Source organism: Triticum urartu, chromosome 3A, assembly GCF_056163025.1.
Source record: "Triticum urartu cultivar PI428250 chromosome 3A, HENAU_Tu73, whole genome shotgun sequence".
NCBI classification, from domain to species: Eukaryota; Viridiplantae; Streptophyta; class Magnoliopsida; order Poales; family Poaceae; genus Triticum; species Triticum urartu.
This window is the reverse complement of record NC_141875.1, coordinates 200,312,333-200,330,391: the sequence shown is the minus strand read 5'-3', so window position 1 is coordinate 200,330,391 and position 18,059 is coordinate 200,312,333. Positions and strand designations below refer to the sequence as shown.

The window sequence follows — 18,059 nt, the reverse complement described above, 5'->3', positions numbered from 1 at the left end:
TACAAATTAGACGCGTGATGTTGCAGTGTCAGGAGGGAGGGGGTGCTCAAAGCAGGGCACATGCCACCATAAATTTGTGCCGACCCTAATGCATGCCATATGTGCGGCACCGCAAGGCTAATAACCAGATGTTGCAAGCCAGTCGACCATTGTTGCAAGCAAAAAGTATGTTGCTGCCAAAGTCAACTAGAACTGTTCTTTCACTAATGCAAGCTAGAGCAATGTGCTACAAAAGCTTGCCGTCATTGTTGTAAGGAGCATAATTTCTCGCACAAATCATGTAGGGAGGCATCTAAGTAGGTATGGAATCTTTATGGCAACATGTCGATATGTTGCGCAAAGGCAAAAAGAGAAAGCTGCTGGGATCCGATGGTGAAGATTGTTGTCATTCAACGGTTAGTGAGCCGGCCAATATGTGCTTAGGATTTACAGGCTAACACCTAACAGACGCCTAAACATTTTGTGAATTGATGAAACGTCTTTTAGGGTACTGTGAATATTTTTATTTGATATCCGTGAAACTATCTCACAAAACACTTGAACAGATGGAAAACATGAAAAATTAAAGAGTGGCTAAGTCAGTTGACTAAGACTCAACCAAGTCTCAATCAAGTGGCATAATATATACTGCCTCTACCGCGAATTGCTTGTCACTCAAATGGGTCTATCTTTCATTAAAATAGTGCTAGATACATCCATTTGAGCGACAAGTAATTTGGGATAGAGTAAGTATGAAATAAAAAGAAGAAAATAAAATAAAATTTTGAATGAATCTCCACGCAAGACTTCACGAACATAGCACCGATTGAGACATAAGCAAGTCTCAGTCGACTGATATTTAGCAACACCGAAAGCCAAAAAAAAGGAAAATAAGTTAAAATTTTGATTTTTTAACTTATAATTAAAAAACAACAAGACGTATAAAAAGGAAAAAGACGAAAAAAGAATCTTCTGGAAACCAAAACTGGATCAGGCCAAGTACAAGCAATTTCCGATTTTTCTGCCAAAAAACCCAGTGACGTTCACCACGCGATTGACCCCAATCTTTTTTGTAAGATTAACTTTTTTTTTGTAAGAGATTGACCCCAATCTGATGTTTCCTGTTCGGCGCTTAACGTTCCCGTTACAGCGAGCGCCCACACCGGAGGTTTTTTCGTTGCTTGATGGGTCGGCCCACCTCAGCTCCGCTTTTGCATCTGTTTTAGCAAGCTTCCGAACTTTTTTTCCCGCTCTCTTTCTCGAAATCATTAATTAAAGAGTACTCGTTGCAAAAAGCACTCAATTTTCTCAAGTCGCGACAAGTGGTGTACATGCAGCGCGCCACTTGTCGTAACCTGGGAGTTTTTTCTTTTTTCGTAGATCCGTTTATTCAAAACGTTTTATCTCTTAAACTGTGCGTTCAAATCTCGAACCATTTTCATCGTTAGATTCTTCGCGTCGAGATCTTCAAAACTAGATCCCATGTTGATAGGTTTTGACGAACTTATTTTTTCACGAAAAAACCGGGCGAAAAAACCGGACCGGGAGCATGGTTTTTTTTCCTTTCCGAAAGAGGCACGTCCATGCCTCTCGCGAAATCACAACCGTGCCTTTCATGAAAGCAAAACCGTGACTCTCATGGAAGGAAAAAAAACAAAAAACATATTTTTTTTTTGTTTCCAAGAGGCACGGCCGTGACTCTCGTGAAAGCACAACCGTGACTCTCGCGAAAGCAAAACCATGACTCTCGCGAAAGAAAAAAAAACAGAAAACGTGTATTTTTTCCCTTTCCGAGAGGCACGGCCGTGACTTTCGCGAAAGCACAACCGTGCCTCTTGCAGAAGCAAAACCGTGACTCTCCCGAAAGAAAAAAAAATAGAAAACGTGTTTTGTTTTTCCCTTTCCGAAAGGCACGGCCGTGACTCTCGCGAAAGCACAACCGTGCCTCTCGCGGAAGCAAAGTCGTGACTCTCGCGAAAGAAAAAAAAAACAGAAAATGCGTTTTTTTTCATTTTCGAAAGGCACGGCCGTGACTCTTGCTAAAGCACAACCGTGCCTCTCACGAAAGGAAAAACGTGACTTTTGCGAAAGAAAAAAAAAGAAAACGTGTTTTTTCGCGCAAAATAAAATTTAAATTTTTTTTAATCAAAAAGCTAAGAAAGACCGGAGGAAAACCAAAATGTCGAAAAAAACCAAAAAAACCGTTTAAAAAGCCGAAAACACGTGCGGAAAAATAAAAAAACAAAATCCGAAGGAAGCGTCCAAAGCGCGACACGTGGTAAATGACCGAGAGCGCGCCAAGTGGCGCTGATCGTAGCGAGGCTCCCGAAAAAGCGCTCGTTAACTAGTTGCTCCCTCTCTTTCTTCGTTTCTTTACGTTAAGTTCGGCTTTCTCTGATTCGTTTCTTTACGTTAAGTTCGGCTTTCTCTGATTTTTGTTTTCACTGGGTTCACAGGCCTAAGGGCCGGCCCAAGAAGCGTGCGCGCGTGCGTTAAGCGCTGACGAGGAGGTCTCCCCCAATCCCCCGTTCCCCTCCGCCCTACACGCTCTCGCTCCCGTTGCCGCCGCCAGCTCCTCCCCCTTTCGCCGGAGCTCCTTCTCCGGCAGTAGATATGGTGAAAGGCGCAGTCCGGTATGACCACTTCTCCCCTTCGCTTTATTCGTTGCTAGTCCCGGGTCCCGTCAAGTTTTCAGTTTCAGAGCCAGAGAAACAAATAACCAACCCCACTTCCGTCACTCCTTTGAGTGATCCGGGGGCTCCAAACCCTAGCGCCGGTGCACCCCCTCTCCCCTCCTCTGCCGTAGGCTCCGTGCGCGGTGGCGGAGGGCTTCTCCCCTAAAGGGTGGAGGGATTTTTTTTTCTTCGTCTCTCGGCGGGTGGGGTACCGGGGCTACCGGGGCGGCGGCTGCTAGCCGAGCTCGCGTGGTCTAATTTCCGAGGTCACGCTCCTGAGGACGCTGGGCGGCACCGTCCCGTGCCCCGGTTTTCTACACGCCAGTTGCTGGACGTGAACCATAAACAATAACGAGAATTTGGCAATTCACAAGTCAGACATCCTTGATAAATACGTTCGTAACTGTGAATCAGTCTAGTATCGGCTTGGCCTCACTTGTAGTGCTTGTTATATTCTCAATTCAATTGTCTGTTCTTCTGCATCTGAAACCTTGCTCCAACCTTGTAGCTATGAGCCTGGACCGGCATTTCAGGAGAGTGGAGAGCAGGGCAAGCTTGAAATACCAGCATCTGGCTCGACAGAATTTTGGCTAATACAGTGGCCTCTAAACCATGTAACTCGGAAGTTTTTTTTTCCACCCCCATGGCATGTTACTAGTATGCTGCATTTGGGCTCCAGGGTAACATTTTTCTGTATTATTACACAGGTAAATGCTTCTGAGTTTAATGGTAAAGAAGTTACTGTTGAGCTTCAGGATGATGGAAACTTGGGAAATTTGGAGAGTTCTTCCGGTAAATAAACACAATGATGTATTATTTCGAAATTATTTTCACGTGATTAATTACATGTTTCAGTGATCTTAAAGCTTCCCAGCATTCAGACAACAACGGAGTTTGGTATTTTCTAAATACTGTTACTCTTGAGTGTTCAGCGGGTCTATTTTATCTGGACAGTGATCTTTATTCCTAAAGGTGTTATAAATGAAACCACTTGCTTGTCCATGGTGAAACTTGTCTTTCATTTTGTTAGGTGTAAATAAGATTCAGACAATGCTTGTTCTTTGATGGTCACTATTGTTATGCAGGCCACCAAGTATTGGCTTGAGTTATTAGTTCAGTCTGAACTAACTCTTATTCAAATTTTTTGAAAGCTTGTTTATCTGTGCAAAACAAACTATTAGTTCCTATTGGCTCCTTGAAACAGAAATAGAAATTAACAAGATGTTATACTTCAGTCTAAAAAAAGATGTTATTCTTTGTGGATATTCTGACTCCAGAAGTTTGGTATTTCCAGTGAAATTTCCTTGTGAACTTTTTCATGTAATGGCCAGTTATATCCTCCTCCTTAATATAAGCTAGTTGTTGATTGACATGCAATATGTTGACATCTGCAATATGTTGTAGTACTAGATGACTTGTCTAGTCCCTTCTCCATTCTCATTGACTGAAAATACCATTATTTTATCAAAATTGCTATGAATACTTTCCGCAAACATTCCGGTTTATCTCATGTACGTTATTTGGCAGGGAAATCATATGAACTCGTTAGCTTTGCTGCTCAACAGCCAGATGCTACTGTCTTCATTCCATCAGGATCTGAAATGAAAGCCGGTACTTGAAATGTCAACTTAGTACTTTAATTGTTCGGTATTAGGAATGCTCTGCTATTATTTTTCCATTATTGAAGTAATGTGAAGTTTGCTGAAGCATTCTACTGTCTTTGTTTATAGTATTTTGAAGTCATAATGATGACACAGTCTATGGGTTGGTAAACCCTAATTTACTTTGCATTACTTAGGCACCTATTAATATTTTGCTTGTTTGCCAAAACTTCAATTCACTGGATACTAGTAAACCATATATTGTAGCACTATGTTTGATTTCAGAATACTTGGATCCTAGTCTTCAATGGGAATAACAAATAAAAGAAGAAACTGTATATGACACTTCATTAGTGAAAGTTTACCTCCAGATATCTAACTATTATGAGTTACAGTGTGTGCTTATTGATCTGTATTGAAGCAATGAAGGAAACCAATGTCAGCATCGTAAGAGGGGTATGCCGTGAAAGTAAATCTTAGAGTTTAAGTGGCATACAAGGAGTTGGATCATCTGTGTGTTAGCTGATAGAAGAAAAGTATCTTCTCAAAATAAAGCTTCCAATATTGTGAGCTTCAGGAGAACCATTGCTGTTTGAATGATTCATAATTGTATTATGAGAACAAGTTGGTCTAATAGCTATCCTCCAACTATGTAATAAGTAACATGAGTCTAGAAATATATTCTCCATTTAACTGTTGAGACCTGCAGCAGTTGTATGCTGTATTTATTTTCACACAAACATGCAAATAACGTGGGAAAGAAAATCAATTATGTTATGCTTATTTCACACTGTTTAAACAAAAACAAAAAGTAATATATCAGTTCTCAGTGGTTGTGTTCTTTCCAATTTGTTACGAGCCCAAGCAGTCTATTTTACCTTTATTTCTGTCATGTGCTCTGTGCATGTAAATTGGCCTTTTCACTAACATAAATGAATAAATCCAGTGGGGAAGATTTCACGCAGAGTTTGCTTGGTTCGTTACCCCGAACCTGAAGAATTGGAGAAAGAGAAACCAAGTTTTGGGAGTCTTACACCTGGCAGCAGGAGAGCTGCAGGTATATATTTTTTAATATGGTTTTTCTTCAGTAATGTCATTTTTCAGCTGCCAATACCTTAGACAAGCCAGGCAGAGATCTAGCTAGATTTACCAAAATTTGCTGAATGAAGTAGTAAAGGAGGGTTTACCCATGAACACAAGTTTAATTTAGTTCTGTTTAACCCAGCCGGAGCTGCATATGCAGAACATCACTACAAAAGTGGTCATAAAATGCACTGACTGTTATTGTTGCTGTCATATGCAAGATATGATGTTGGGCTCATTCGGTTTGGAGGAAATCTAAACGTAGGAATTTGGAGTAGTATAGGAATTTGATAGGATGTCACTTGCCACCCTAAGGAATTGACTTGCCTCGTTCCTACGCGCAAAATGAGCTTTGAGTGGACGTGTAGTTTCCTCCAAAAGCATAGGAAATGAATAGTATTCCTACAAAATTCCTTTACGCATTTCCTACAAACCGAATGCATATATAGGAAATTTTCCTCTGGAATCCTTGTTCTCATTTTTTTCCTATAAAAATCCTCCAAACCGAATGAGGCCCGTCAGGCAATATTTATCATCTCTGATGAAATGCTGCCTACCAGTATGTTAGCATGTCCTTTCACCTTATAGGATCAGTTGACTGTCACTGATGAGTGCATATGATTTTTCAGGTTCTTCTCGGAAGACTATGTCTCGGTTCAGTGGCTTATCGAAGAACCGTAGCAGCCAAGGATCAGCATTGTCCCTGGGTCAAGAGAACCGTAGCAGCCAAGGATCAGCATTGTCCCAGGGTCAACAGAGCGTGGAGCCGACGCCCAAACACAAGCAGAAGAGAAGGGACGAAAGCAGCTTGGGGGGCCACTCAAACGTGTCCGCCAAGTCCTCGGAAGGATCCCAGGCTCGTGGCGCAGGAAGCAACACAACGTCGGAGATGCCGCCGACGTCGGTGGAGAAATCCAAGAAGAAGAAGAAGGTTAGGATTCAAGAGTAGTAACAACGGTGGCAGCAGCCACCCACCCACCTTGGAGAAGAAGATGCTATTTTCCCCCCTGACAGATGAGCAGTTGCATCTCCTCTTTGTATGCGTCCACACTGTTATTGCTTGTTGCTGGCCTTGGTGTTGCAGCCAGTTGGTCTCTGCGGCCACGGTACAATCGTGAAATTTTGGTGAATGGAAGTTGTGGAGGCAAATTTCGTGACATGTTCAGCAAATTCAGCATATGTGCCGCATCGGGTGCAATCACATGGATCTCCATTTCTCCAGTCTCTCAACGTTAATCCTCACCCAGCAATATACACCAGCAGCTCGTATTTGGCAAACAAAAACTCCTGCTGCTGCCACAGGGTTGGGCCTATGGGCTGGCCGATCAACATTGCACGTTTATCCGCGCGTGGATCCACTCGGTCTCTCGCACTGCTAAAAAAAACGGTCTCTCGTGGTCCACTAGACGCTCTCGCGTTGCCTAAAAAGAAAACTAGACGCTCTCGCGCCTTTTTTTTGGCTATCGGTTTTGCTTAGCGGAGCTGTTAGCCCGTGATTCAGCAAACTGTGTCGTCTGAACCGTTAGCCCGTGATTCAGCAAACAGTGCCGTCTGAACCTAGCGTATGTACTGCCTCGTGCAGGTTTTTTTAACATCAGTGCAGACATAAAGCGCTCATATACATGCGCATGCACTCACTCCTATGAACGTACACATGCACACGCTACCCCTATGAGCATCTCTGAAAGACTAAGCCGGCATATCATCTTGAAATTTATAAAGTCATCGTAGGCGTCTCGTCGTCGATGAGAACGTCTTCTCTCATTGAATGCGCATCACCGAAAGTCTTGAAATAAATCCAGAAATAAATGCGAGCATCAGCATTTAAACCCTGATGATGGGATGAGATACCACAATCCCTTTAATCATCCAACCACAGATTGGCTTTTATACCTTGTGCAGGTTTGAAGAATGGTAGGCGATCCGGCACATGATCTTTGTTGTGCGTGCCCTTATCTCGTGCTGGCCGTGCCCGCCCGCCTCATGTACGTCACGGGTTCAACCCCTGCAACCATACCACGGGAAGAGACGATGGCCCTGGAGAAAGAAAAGAAAAATAGTGATACTGCCATGGTGGTATGGGTAAGACATCGATTACATCTCTGCTGGATTTTCTTGTTTTCGCCACGTCCTCCCATAAGAGTATATAAGATGTTTTAGGTCAATACTTTAGTGACCAAAAACTTTTTATATTTATTTACAAAGATAGTACTTTCTTCATCTCATAATGTAGGACGTTTTTTTGACACTGCAGTGTCAAAAAACGTTTTTTGACACTATACTTTATTACAACTTGTATAGAATTAAGGGCTACAACATTTGTTACCTCCTCTTGGTTTGCTTAGTAGTGCGCGCTCGGAGAGTGCACAGCACTTAGTTAACGGGAGACACGGAGATCCGGAGATACACTGCGCAGGTGCACACTAGTTACTTAGTTAAAGGCAGACAGGGAGATCCGGAGATGCACTGCACACCGCAGAATACAGCGACAGAGACGAGACAGCGGCGCAGCGCCGTACGTACTTACCGTCCGGAGCCATCACGAGTTATTTGGGTGCGTTATTGGCTCATCGCAGTCGGTCACGTCGCACCCACGCACGCATGTTTCGCGCGCGCGTTCGCGGTTTTAGACAGGTTTTCGTAATTAGCCAGGAACCAGCTAATCAACCCGTCATGTCGGCCAGCGGACGAGGAATCTAGCTAGTCCGTACTAGCTCTCATCGATGCCCCGGAAAAATGATGAGGCTTTCTAGGTCACCGCAGGTTCTGTTATTAAAGCACACATATCATATCACGGCAGGAAAACTGTTACACATCACAGCTTTTTTTTCTTTTGCAGATTTCTCTTGTGTGTAAATGTTTTTTTTGAAAAAGATAAGACCTATTAAAAGTTCATCAAAAGTACAAAAAAAAAATTACATCAAAATTCTGAGACCACCGAACAACCCGTCAGAACGAGCCGCCGGCATGTCATTGTTGTCGCTTCCCTAACAGAGTCGGCTTGACCTTGTCGATTTTAGCCAGGAGTCTTCGTGCATGTGCCCATAAGGACCAATGCCCTGGAGTCATAGTCATCCCCATTGAACCCTTGCAAAGATTTAAATCACCTAACACGAAATCTCGTCATGATTTTTTTCTTTTGCACATTTCTCTTGTGTGCACATGTTATTTTTCTTCAAACCTATTAAAAGTTCATCAAGAGTTCAAAGTAAAAATTACACCGAGATTCCGATACCACTGAACGACCACTAGTACCGCCAGAACGAGCCGCCGACACGTCACTGCTGCCGCTCCCCTATTAGAGCCGGCTTGACCTTATTGATGATAGCCAAGAAGTCTTTGTGCATGTGCCCCAAGGACCAGTGCCCTGGACTCGTAGTCGTCGTCTTTGAACTCTTGTATATATTTAAAGCGTCTGACATGAAATCTCGCCACATGTTGAGAAACCCTAACATCACTACACGAAGGAGACAACAGGAATCTACGCTCGAGCTCCGTCAAGTACGTCCAAACAGACGAACTCGAGGTGTATTGAAATTTAAAAGACAAACCTGAAGAAGAAGCGCCACCACCTGCCCAAGCAGCTACGAGGACTAAAAAAATTCTAACCTAAAGTACTAACCGGAGTGAAGGCACCGGCATTTCCTCCCCGCCACCAGCCACCAAAGTGGCAGTTAGAGGGAAGACAAATCTACGGGCTCATCGGTTAAGCCTGGAGGGGAGAGTTTGGCCTGCTAGCGGCCTAGGGTTAGGAGAGAAAAAAGAGAGAAAGCCTCGAAGGTTTTCTTTCTGGCAGAATGTTGTTTTGTGTGTACAAGTTTAGGGTGTATTTCACGGGAAATACCTTACACGTACCATACGGTTGCGCATTTATACTGCATGTGCACGTAGGCACACGACAGTAGTGCATGGGCTGCACCCATCGCCATCGACCGTATTGGCTCCGCTTGGCCATACCTGCTGCATGTGCTGGTGCTGCGTCCATCCATCCATCGCCAAGACCGATCCTTCCAGCTCCAGGACCCATCGTCCTCCTCAAAATCTTCAGATGATACTGCATTCAATACGTCCATTATACATCACAGCTAGCCAGCTTATTCATTTCTTCACAGCTTGTTTAACTTTGTCACCGACCATGCTGCGTCCATCTATATATAGAAGCCCCATCAATCTAAGCCTCCTCCATCTCAGTCCCAGTCCGGGGCCCTTCTCCCCTTCCTCAGATTCTTCCTTCCCTTCTTCCCCTTCCTCCTGCATGGCATGTATGCGCAAGCCATGGCCATGGAACGATCGATTTGTCAATCGGTTTCGCTTGGCCGTCGCCTAGCATCAGGCTCGGGGACTATGGTGCAGCCAAGGATGACTTGCCGACCGAATAATGATACATCATCGTCATATACATTGATCGATCGGCGAGTTGTTCTTGGCTACGTCTTAGCTCCTGATCCTCATGTCAGGCCGGCCTGCGGTTGTGACGCTTCTCGCCATGGTGATTCCAAGCATGCTGGTAAGTTGGTGCTGGTGAACTCCCACTTATATTAATTTATGAAGAAAACCAAGGAGCTAGCTATCTGTTGGTTAATTAATCATTCCATCTAGGAGTATGAATCGAGATCTCTCCCAAATCCCGATGCACATCTTCACTTGAGTTGAGGGTCATGGTTGGGCAGCAGCAGCCACCTCTGCGCTGCTCCGCTAGGAGTTCAACATATGGACAGATTGATACTATCTGTACGTGCTCTGGGCCTCTGGCCACTTGCCGACTTGCGGATGCAGAAACTGACAATTATAAATGCTGTGATATATAGCTCTACTGTAAGATTCCAGGGGCACTGAGGTACGCCTGGCTGGACCAAGCACGAACGGTACTAGCTAACCAAAAGTGGCCGCGAGACACTGAACTTAGTACGTAGTACTGTAGTTTATAATTTGGCACACTGCTACGGTTTGCGCCTTCTTATCACTTGCTCAGTTTCTTCAATACATAAATCATCTTATGATCTATGGAAGAGCTTAGGACGACAAAACCTCCACAAACATCCTATAATTTTTTCTCTAAAAAACCCTCCATAAACAAATGACTGGGCGCACTACTTAATATTGCTTTTGATAAACAACATTTTTATTAACTTAAAATATAGCATCAGGTGGATACAAAGCATGGTGAGCAATACCTGGCCTCTGCATAGGTAAGACGCACATAGTCAAAACCAACAGTATGAGCAATACCCGTTTTTACAGTACCAATTTTTATTAACTTAAATCTGACCATTGAATTTCTGAGGATAGGATAGACATTCTCCTGTTAAAAATTAAGGGAGCCATGGTCTCGTCTGCCCAGCCCAACCGGGCGGCTGTAGCGGATGAGCAGGCGTTCGTTGGAACTTGGAAGCCATGGGATGTCAAGAATTCCTGGACGTGGGTTCGGAGGTCCTACAGCTTCATTTGACCAGCCGTCCTCGCCTGGAGAGGCGGCGGTGGTCAAGCCGGGTTGAGGCTGCACGCGATGTCGGAGGGGAGGTCGCCGGAGTAGACGGGTGCACAGCTCCGGCGGGACGCTGGCAGGGACCTCCGTGGAGACGAAGACGAGGCAAGAGCAGTCACGAGTGAGCGCTGACCGGTCCTGAAACACGTCAGGTCCCTGGGGAGTAGTGGCGTCCTGGGCGGCGAGTCCTCCTCGAGCTCCTCGTGGTGGGAGGAAGAGGAGGAGGGAGGGAGGGAGAGACTGGAGTACAACGTAACATAGATGGCGAGGAAGAGAGGCCTAGCTGTGCAGCCTCTTGATCAGCCATAGATGGCCTTCGCCTGGCGGACCGGCATAAACTTTTTCTACCCAAAATACCCTTATGACATGTATACTGGACGACGAGAGCCAAGCAGTGCAACCTATACTGCTCGTGATTTCATGGGCAAATTTGAGCAGTACCCATCGGTTGCCATCGTTAGATTTCACGATTGGACGGCCCATATTTGTCGCAGGGCACCATAAAAGAGCTCCAGACAGAATGAACCCCCCCCCCCCCCCCCCCCATATTTGCTCGTAATTAATCTTGGTTTCATTTTGATATAATGGTGTGCACTCTTATAGTGTGTATTATAGTTCGTTTTGCATACAGAAAATTAAGCTTAATAGTTCGCCACACCTCAAAAAAGTTCCGTCCTCCGCCATTGACTATGCCTATGTCGAAGGATGTGGTGGACTGATCCGGAGATTATGCTGCCACCCATGTTGGGTAAAAAACTTCATGGCCACCTGCTCCAACCGCATCACACCATTTCTTGTTAAAGCTTGAGCCACTTTTGATCTCACAATCTCTTTTTTTAAATAATTTTGAACTCAATCTAGTGTCTGAGTATTTTATTTTTCTAAATTAAGTTGTGTACATGGGGAAGTACTCACCACGAATCCACTAATTGTTGATGCTTTGTTATTGCTGCTGGGGGGGGGGGGGGGGGGGGTGATCCCTGTCTCCGCCTCCTCCGACTCGGACTTCGACAACTATCTTGGGCGCAAGGAGCAGCTAGTATATAAGGCTATAGGTTTTATGTCCACACTTGGGCTAGTTCGATGTCTAATTATGCTATGTATGATGCAAATGTTGTAGGCACGGGTTTAATAATTATACTATGTATGGTGTGGTAGGGTTGTTCAATTATGCAATTAGCTAGTTTAAATTAGTGTTTGAAATGAGTTTGTGTACAAAAAATTATGTTTCAATTTTCTTAGAAGATTAACTTTTATGTATTTGTTGGATAAACAAAACTTTAATCCCTAGAAAATTCGACTTTATATTAGGGGAGATTTTGGACTTATAGAATACATAGGGGGTCCGCTATAGCATGTTTTGCATGGCTCCGGTAAGGAAGGGGCGATAATAGCGACGCCTCTTCGACTCGCTTCGGTGTTTATAGTCGTCGCTAGGTGGTCTAGGGTATAAATGCAAGTTTTATTATTTCTGATGTTTATTGTACTGTTATGATTGAAAATGAATAGATACGAAGTTTTATTTAAAAAAAAGTACATGAAGGGTCAGCTAGAGATGCTCTAACTCCACCTTCATAGTAGACACCACCTGACCTTATAGTACTATTTTTCATGATGATTTGATTAACCGAGCACAGTAGAACAACTGAGCCTCAGTTTTAAGCGTTCACCATTTTGGAGCAGGCATCCATTTACATATTTGTGCCTTAGATACCGCGGAAGGACAAATCTGTGCAAGTTGTGAGCGGTGCGTAGTACCATGGCACATGCATGATTTATGGAAGGTAGCCGCATCTCATCAAGGAACTGACGTGACGAGAGTTGGTTTGTCAGTCTGCTGCGCCCACCGGAACCGGATCGATTCAAACTCTTGCACCAGCCGTCTTTCGCTTTCGAGGTGGTACGTACGTACGCGGGAGGTCACGTGTGGCCGCCTGGCTACTATGGTGTCGGCATCGATGAGCCCTCGGGGACGAGGGACGACGCCGTACGCGTGCGCCGGCTCTTGGGCGCGCCGGGGGTCGCCTTGCCGTTGTGGGCACTGCTGGGCTTGCGGCATGGCCACCATATATGACGAGGTGAAGGACGGCACGGCTTTCAGATTCAGTGCAGACGTGTTCGGTCCTGCCCTCCTGCTTCGATCAGGTTACGCATTGTAAAGGCCAATGCAAAACTTTAAAAAAGTTGCGAAACATTTGAATATAAGTAGTCACAGCATCCACGGACCTCTCAAACCCATCTCAAACGCCTGAGCAGGCCGCCCGGTCACTGCCCGGTCATAAAATTTGAACCCAGACTGGTTTTTCCTCAAACGCCCGGCCTAACCGGCACCCTCATATCCAGCCCAATAATAGGATGGTCCGGGAGCGTTTAGGCCCACCCGCCATGTCGACTTGGCCCAGTCTGGCCCACGGCTGCCCCACAAATAACGTTGTCCGAAAAACTCTAGACTGCAGTCAATCAGAACTTTACTCCCCTCTTCGTCCACTCCACTTCCGATCCCCTTCAAAGTAGTGCTACCTCCGGTTGGGAATCCGGCTCCGACGACGACTGGTCTACCCTGCTGCGTGAAGCGGACCCCGACGATGTGGAGGAGGTCGCCCTCCGCATCACAATGAGGCGTTCGTTCGTCGACCAAGGCGGATCCGACAGCGGCGGATCCACTTCGTCAGCGCCCAGCGCCCGTCGACGCAGCACTGACGACGTCATCGGCCCTTCCCCCTGGCGCGCAGCTCTGGCCACTCCGCTCCGCTCCTCCAGGTATGCCGCCCACCACCAGCACCCTCAGCTCCGGAGGTGGTGCCCAGCTACCGCTGGGTCCTTGTGCCCGCGACGGGGCGACGGACGGCCGAGTAGGAGGCACGAGCAGCCCGGCGCGAGCGGCGGCGGGCGAGAGAGAGGGCAGCGGCGTCCGAGTTGATGTCAGTGCGCCATCCGCGTGCGAGCGCGCTGGTCGATCCCGAGGCAGCGCTCCTCGCTTCTGTCCTCCGCCGCTCGCTCACGACGGCGGAGACGGATGCACGGCGCCTCCGCTGCAAGAATGCCAAGGTGCTCCAACTCGCCATCGAGTTGTCGGAGCGCGGGGCAACAAAGGAGGCGGCGGCGAAGACGAAGGCGGCCCGCCATGCCAAGGAGCAGGACCGCTTGCTCCGCAGGCTGTCAGGCATGAGGTGCAGCTCCGACTCGGATATGACGGACGGCTCCACCTCCGGCTTCGAGGATGACGCGCCTCCGCACGCCAACGCCTACACGGATGAGGGGCACAACCATGCCGACAACCGGAAGTGGAAGGGGCCAGCGAGGAAATGGTGATTTCCTCCGCCCTTCCTCGTTTTGTTTATATTTTATCTATGTTTGTAGTATGGATTTGCATTGTCCGCCGTTGGACTCCAATGAATCATGTTCCTTTTTCCGGCTAATTCGACGAACTGCGTCAGGATCATGTGTTTTACGTAGCGTTGCATAAATCGCATGGTTTTGAGGTTTAGACGTTTGAGGGGTCGGATTGCCCAATACGAGTGTAGATGCTCTCATGTGCATACATAATGCGCAAAGGATGGTGAATTGAGCATAGGTTTAGTTCCCTATGGTGGAATCAGCGCATGGGCAATTTTATTACAAAAAAAAGCATGATTAGGAGCAGTGTGAGTTGATCGCTGTTCTTGTCCAACACTTCCTAAAAAGTACTCTATGTTTTATTTTCCAACCAGAAACACTACTAGCTCACGCGTGGAAGAATGACGACCAAGTTGCTTTCAGCTCCAACTAAAAAAAATCAGGACTATAAAAGACTATTGAACGAGAGCATGCAAAATGAGTACTTCGAAGTCTTGCATTGTTGATCAAGCCACCGACAAGGCCGACCCGCCGGCAGCGACATCAAGCTTGACAGCCACCACCTGGCAGCCTGGTGTTGTCCGCAGAGGCATTGATCTCGTTGTAGAAGAAGCGAAGGAGACGATCGGTGTAGCGACGACCCGTCCGTCGGCGCGCTCCAGGTCGAGGATGAACTTTTTATCGATGTCGAATGACGGTGTCCTGAACTAGGGGGTACTAACCTAGTCGGCCCATGCTCCTCGGACTGGGATGGTGGACCCTCATTCATCTCAAGACGGACTCCTTGAGCCGCACGCCGAAGGCGTGATCAAGATTACATCTACCGAAGACTTGCCGTATACTCCAAAACTTCTCCTGCCGCCTCCATGGCTATATACCGACCTTATAACACTAGATGCCCTGCCTGGCGTGTATATAAGCAAAATGATTTAGCCCGTAGGGGGGACTTCAGCGCAATCTCATTCACCTAGCCCTAGAGTTAGAACACCTCTTACGATCTCGGGGTAGATCAACTCTGTATTTTCTACAGCTCCATCAATATAAACAAGAGCAGGATGTAGGGTTTCAATACAAAAAATACACTTCCGTGATGATACGTGTTTGTCACAGTAGGTCATGTTTTCTGTCATGCATGTACATCTATGATGATTTTACGACAGAATCAAGATAGTGATACCTGTGCTGGCATAGAAGTGTTCTGTGACAATACCAACACTATCATCACGGAAGTGTCCACTTCCATGATGATAAATGCCGCGTCATGGAAGTGCTTTCGTCAAGGGTAACCGACACGTGACATCCACCGTAACGGCTCGTCTTAAGCTATCGGGTCTGATTTTGGATCCGATAACCCGCTATCAGCCAGACGGAACCACGTGTCTGCTCCGCGTTGGCACAGATGTCACTCATCCAATGGGCGAGATGCGCCTATGATATGTTGACACATGGACCAGCCCAAAAGTAGTCCATAAAGATTAAATGGGCCAGCCCAGCTAAAGGCCCACAAGATTTTGCAGACCATAATGGGCCGGCCCAGCTAAAGGCCCACAAGATTTTGCACACACTAGTCGGATCAAATATGAGACGACATGTTAACGAACCAAGATGACTGGGCCCATGATGCAGCCCATATATAGTGATTTGCATGCCGACCCGATTATGTACAATAATTTTACGGTTTGGCCCGTTTACTTTTCATAGAGCGAAGACATGATATATATATAGTAAAATAACTACAGCATCGTGAATAAGAAAAAAACCTAGACTATACAATAAAGAAATTACGACATATTACATCCACTAGGCATCAAAGTTCTGTTGGGGAACGTAGCAGAATTTAAATTTTTTTCTACGCATCACCAAGATCAATCTATGGAGTTATCTAGCAACGAGGGAAAGGGGAGTGCATCTACATACCCTTGTAGATCGCGAGCGGAAGCGTTCAAGAGAACGGGGTTTATGGAGTCGTACTCGTCGTGATCCAAATCACCGAAGACCGAGCGCCGAACGGACGGCACCTCCGCGTTCAACACACGTACGGTTGGGCAGACGTCTCCTCCTTGATCCAGCAAGGAGGAAGGAGAGGTTGATGGAGATCCAGCAGCACAACGGCGTGGTGGTGGAAGCAACGGTGGTCTCGGTAGGGCTTTGCCAAGCTCAGCGAGAGGGAGAGGTGTCACGGGAGGAAGAGGGAGGCGCCAGGGGCTAGGGTGCGCAGCCCTCCCTCCCCCTCTTTATATAGGGGTCTACGAGGGGCCCCGACCCCTCTAGATCCCATCTAGATGGGGGGGCAAGGGGGTGGCTTGCCCCCCAAGCCAAGTGGGGCGCCCCCACCCCTAGGGTTTCCAACCCTAGGCGCAGGGGGAGGCCCAAGGGGGGTGCACCAGCCCATCAGGGGCTGGTTTCCCTCCCACTTCAGCCCATGGGGCCCTCCGGGATAGGTGGCCCCACCCAGTGGACCCCCGGGACCCTTCCGGTGGTCCCGGTACAATACCGGTGACCCCCGAAACTTTCCCGGTGGCCGAAACTGGACTTCCTATATACAATTCTTCACCTCCGGACCATTCGGGAACTCCTCGTGACGTCTGGGACTCATCCGGGACTCGGAACAACTTTCGGGTTACCGCATACTAATATCTCAACAACCCTAGCATCACCGAACCTTAAGTGTGTAGACCCTACGGGTTCGAGAGACACGCAGACATGACCGAGATGACTCTCCGGTCAATAACCAATAGCGGGATCTGGATACCCATGTTGGCTCCCACATGCTCCTCGATGATCTCATCGGGTGAACCACGATGTCGAGGATTCAATCAATCCCGTATACAATTCCCTTTGTCAATCGGTACGTTACTCGCCCGAGACTCGATCGTCGGTATCCCAATACCTCGTTCAATCTCGTTACCGGCAAGTCACTTTACTCATACCGTAATGCATGATCCTGTGATCAACCACTTGGTTACATTGAGCTCATTATGGTGATGCATTACCGAGTGGGCCCAGAGATACCTCTCTGTCATATGGAGTGACAAATCCCAGTCTCGATTCGTGCCAACCCAACAGACACTTTCGGAGATACCCGTAGTGCACCTTTATAGTCACCCAGTTACGTTGTGACGTTTGGCACACCCAAAGCACTCCTACGGTATCCGGGAGTTGCACAATCTCATGGTCTAAGGAAATGATACTTGACATTCGGAAAAGCTCTAGCAAACGAACTACATGATCTTTGAGCTATGCTTAGGATTGGGTCTTGTCCATCACATCATTCTCCTAATGATGTGATCCCGTTATCAATGATATCTAATGTCCATAGTCAGGAAACCATGACTATCTTTTGATCAACGAGCTAGTAAACTAGAGGCTCACTAGGGACGTGTTGTGGTCTATGTATTCACACATGTATTACGATTTCCGGATAGCACAATTATGGCATGAACAATAGACAATTATCATGAACAAGGAAATATAATAATAACCATTTTATTATTGCCTCTAGGGCATATTTCCAATAGTCTCCCACTTGCACTAGAGTCAATAATCTAGTTATATTGTGATGAATCGAACACCCATAGAGTTCTGGTGTTGATCATGTTTTGCTCTAGGGAGAGGTTTAGTCAACGGATCTGCTACATTCAGGTCTGTATGTACTTTACAAATATCTATGTCTCCATTTTGAACACTTCCACAAATGGAGTTGAAGCGTCACTTGATATGCCTGGTCTTCCTGTGAAACCTGAGCTCCTTGGCAAGGGCAATAGCTCCAGTGTTGTCACAGAAGAGAGTCATCGGGCCCGACGCATTGGGAATGACTCCTAGGTCGGTAATGAACTCCTTCACCCAGATTGCTTCTTGTGCTGCCTCCGAGGCTGCCATGTACTCCGCTTCACATGTAGA

General features: G+C 46.6%; 1 protein-coding gene across 2 annotated transcripts; it reads left to right on the top strand.

Annotated features, from left to right (window-relative positions):
- The first annotated feature begins 2,419 nt into the window (after nt 1–2,419).
- Nucleotides 2,420–6,495, top strand: LOC125543618 (uncharacterized). Of its 2 annotated transcripts, XM_048707030.2 has the most exons (6): nt 2,420–2,612; nt 3,163–3,268; nt 3,362–3,446; nt 4,182–4,265; nt 5,202–5,312; nt 5,968–6,495. In XM_048707030.2, the coding sequence occupies exons 1-6, from the start codon at nt 2,593–2,595 to the stop codon at nt 6,285–6,287; spliced, it is 726 nt and encodes a 241-aa protein (XP_048562987.1). In that variant the 5' UTR covers nt 2,420–2,592; the 3' UTR covers nt 6,288–6,495. The 2 variants fall into 2 exon arrangements, with proteins under 2 accessions (XP_048562987.1, XP_087402917.1); XM_087546791.1 differs by lacking the exon at nt 5,202–5,312.
- Nucleotides 6,496–18,059: the final 11,564 nt, after the last annotated feature.

Bases quoted from the DNA above. Each gene is read 5' to 3' on its own strand.
- LOC125543618 (XM_048707030.2), top strand. From the start codon at position 2,593: ATGGTGAAAGGCGCAGTCCG. The intron at 4,266-5,201 runs GTACTTGAAATG...GAATAAATCCAG, and splicing joins AGGATCTGAAATGAAAGCCG to TGGGGAAGATTTCACGCAGA. The intron at 5,313-5,967 runs GTATATATTTTT...ATGATTTTTCAG, and splicing joins TGGCAGCAGGAGAGCTGCAG to GTTCTTCTCGGAAGACTATG.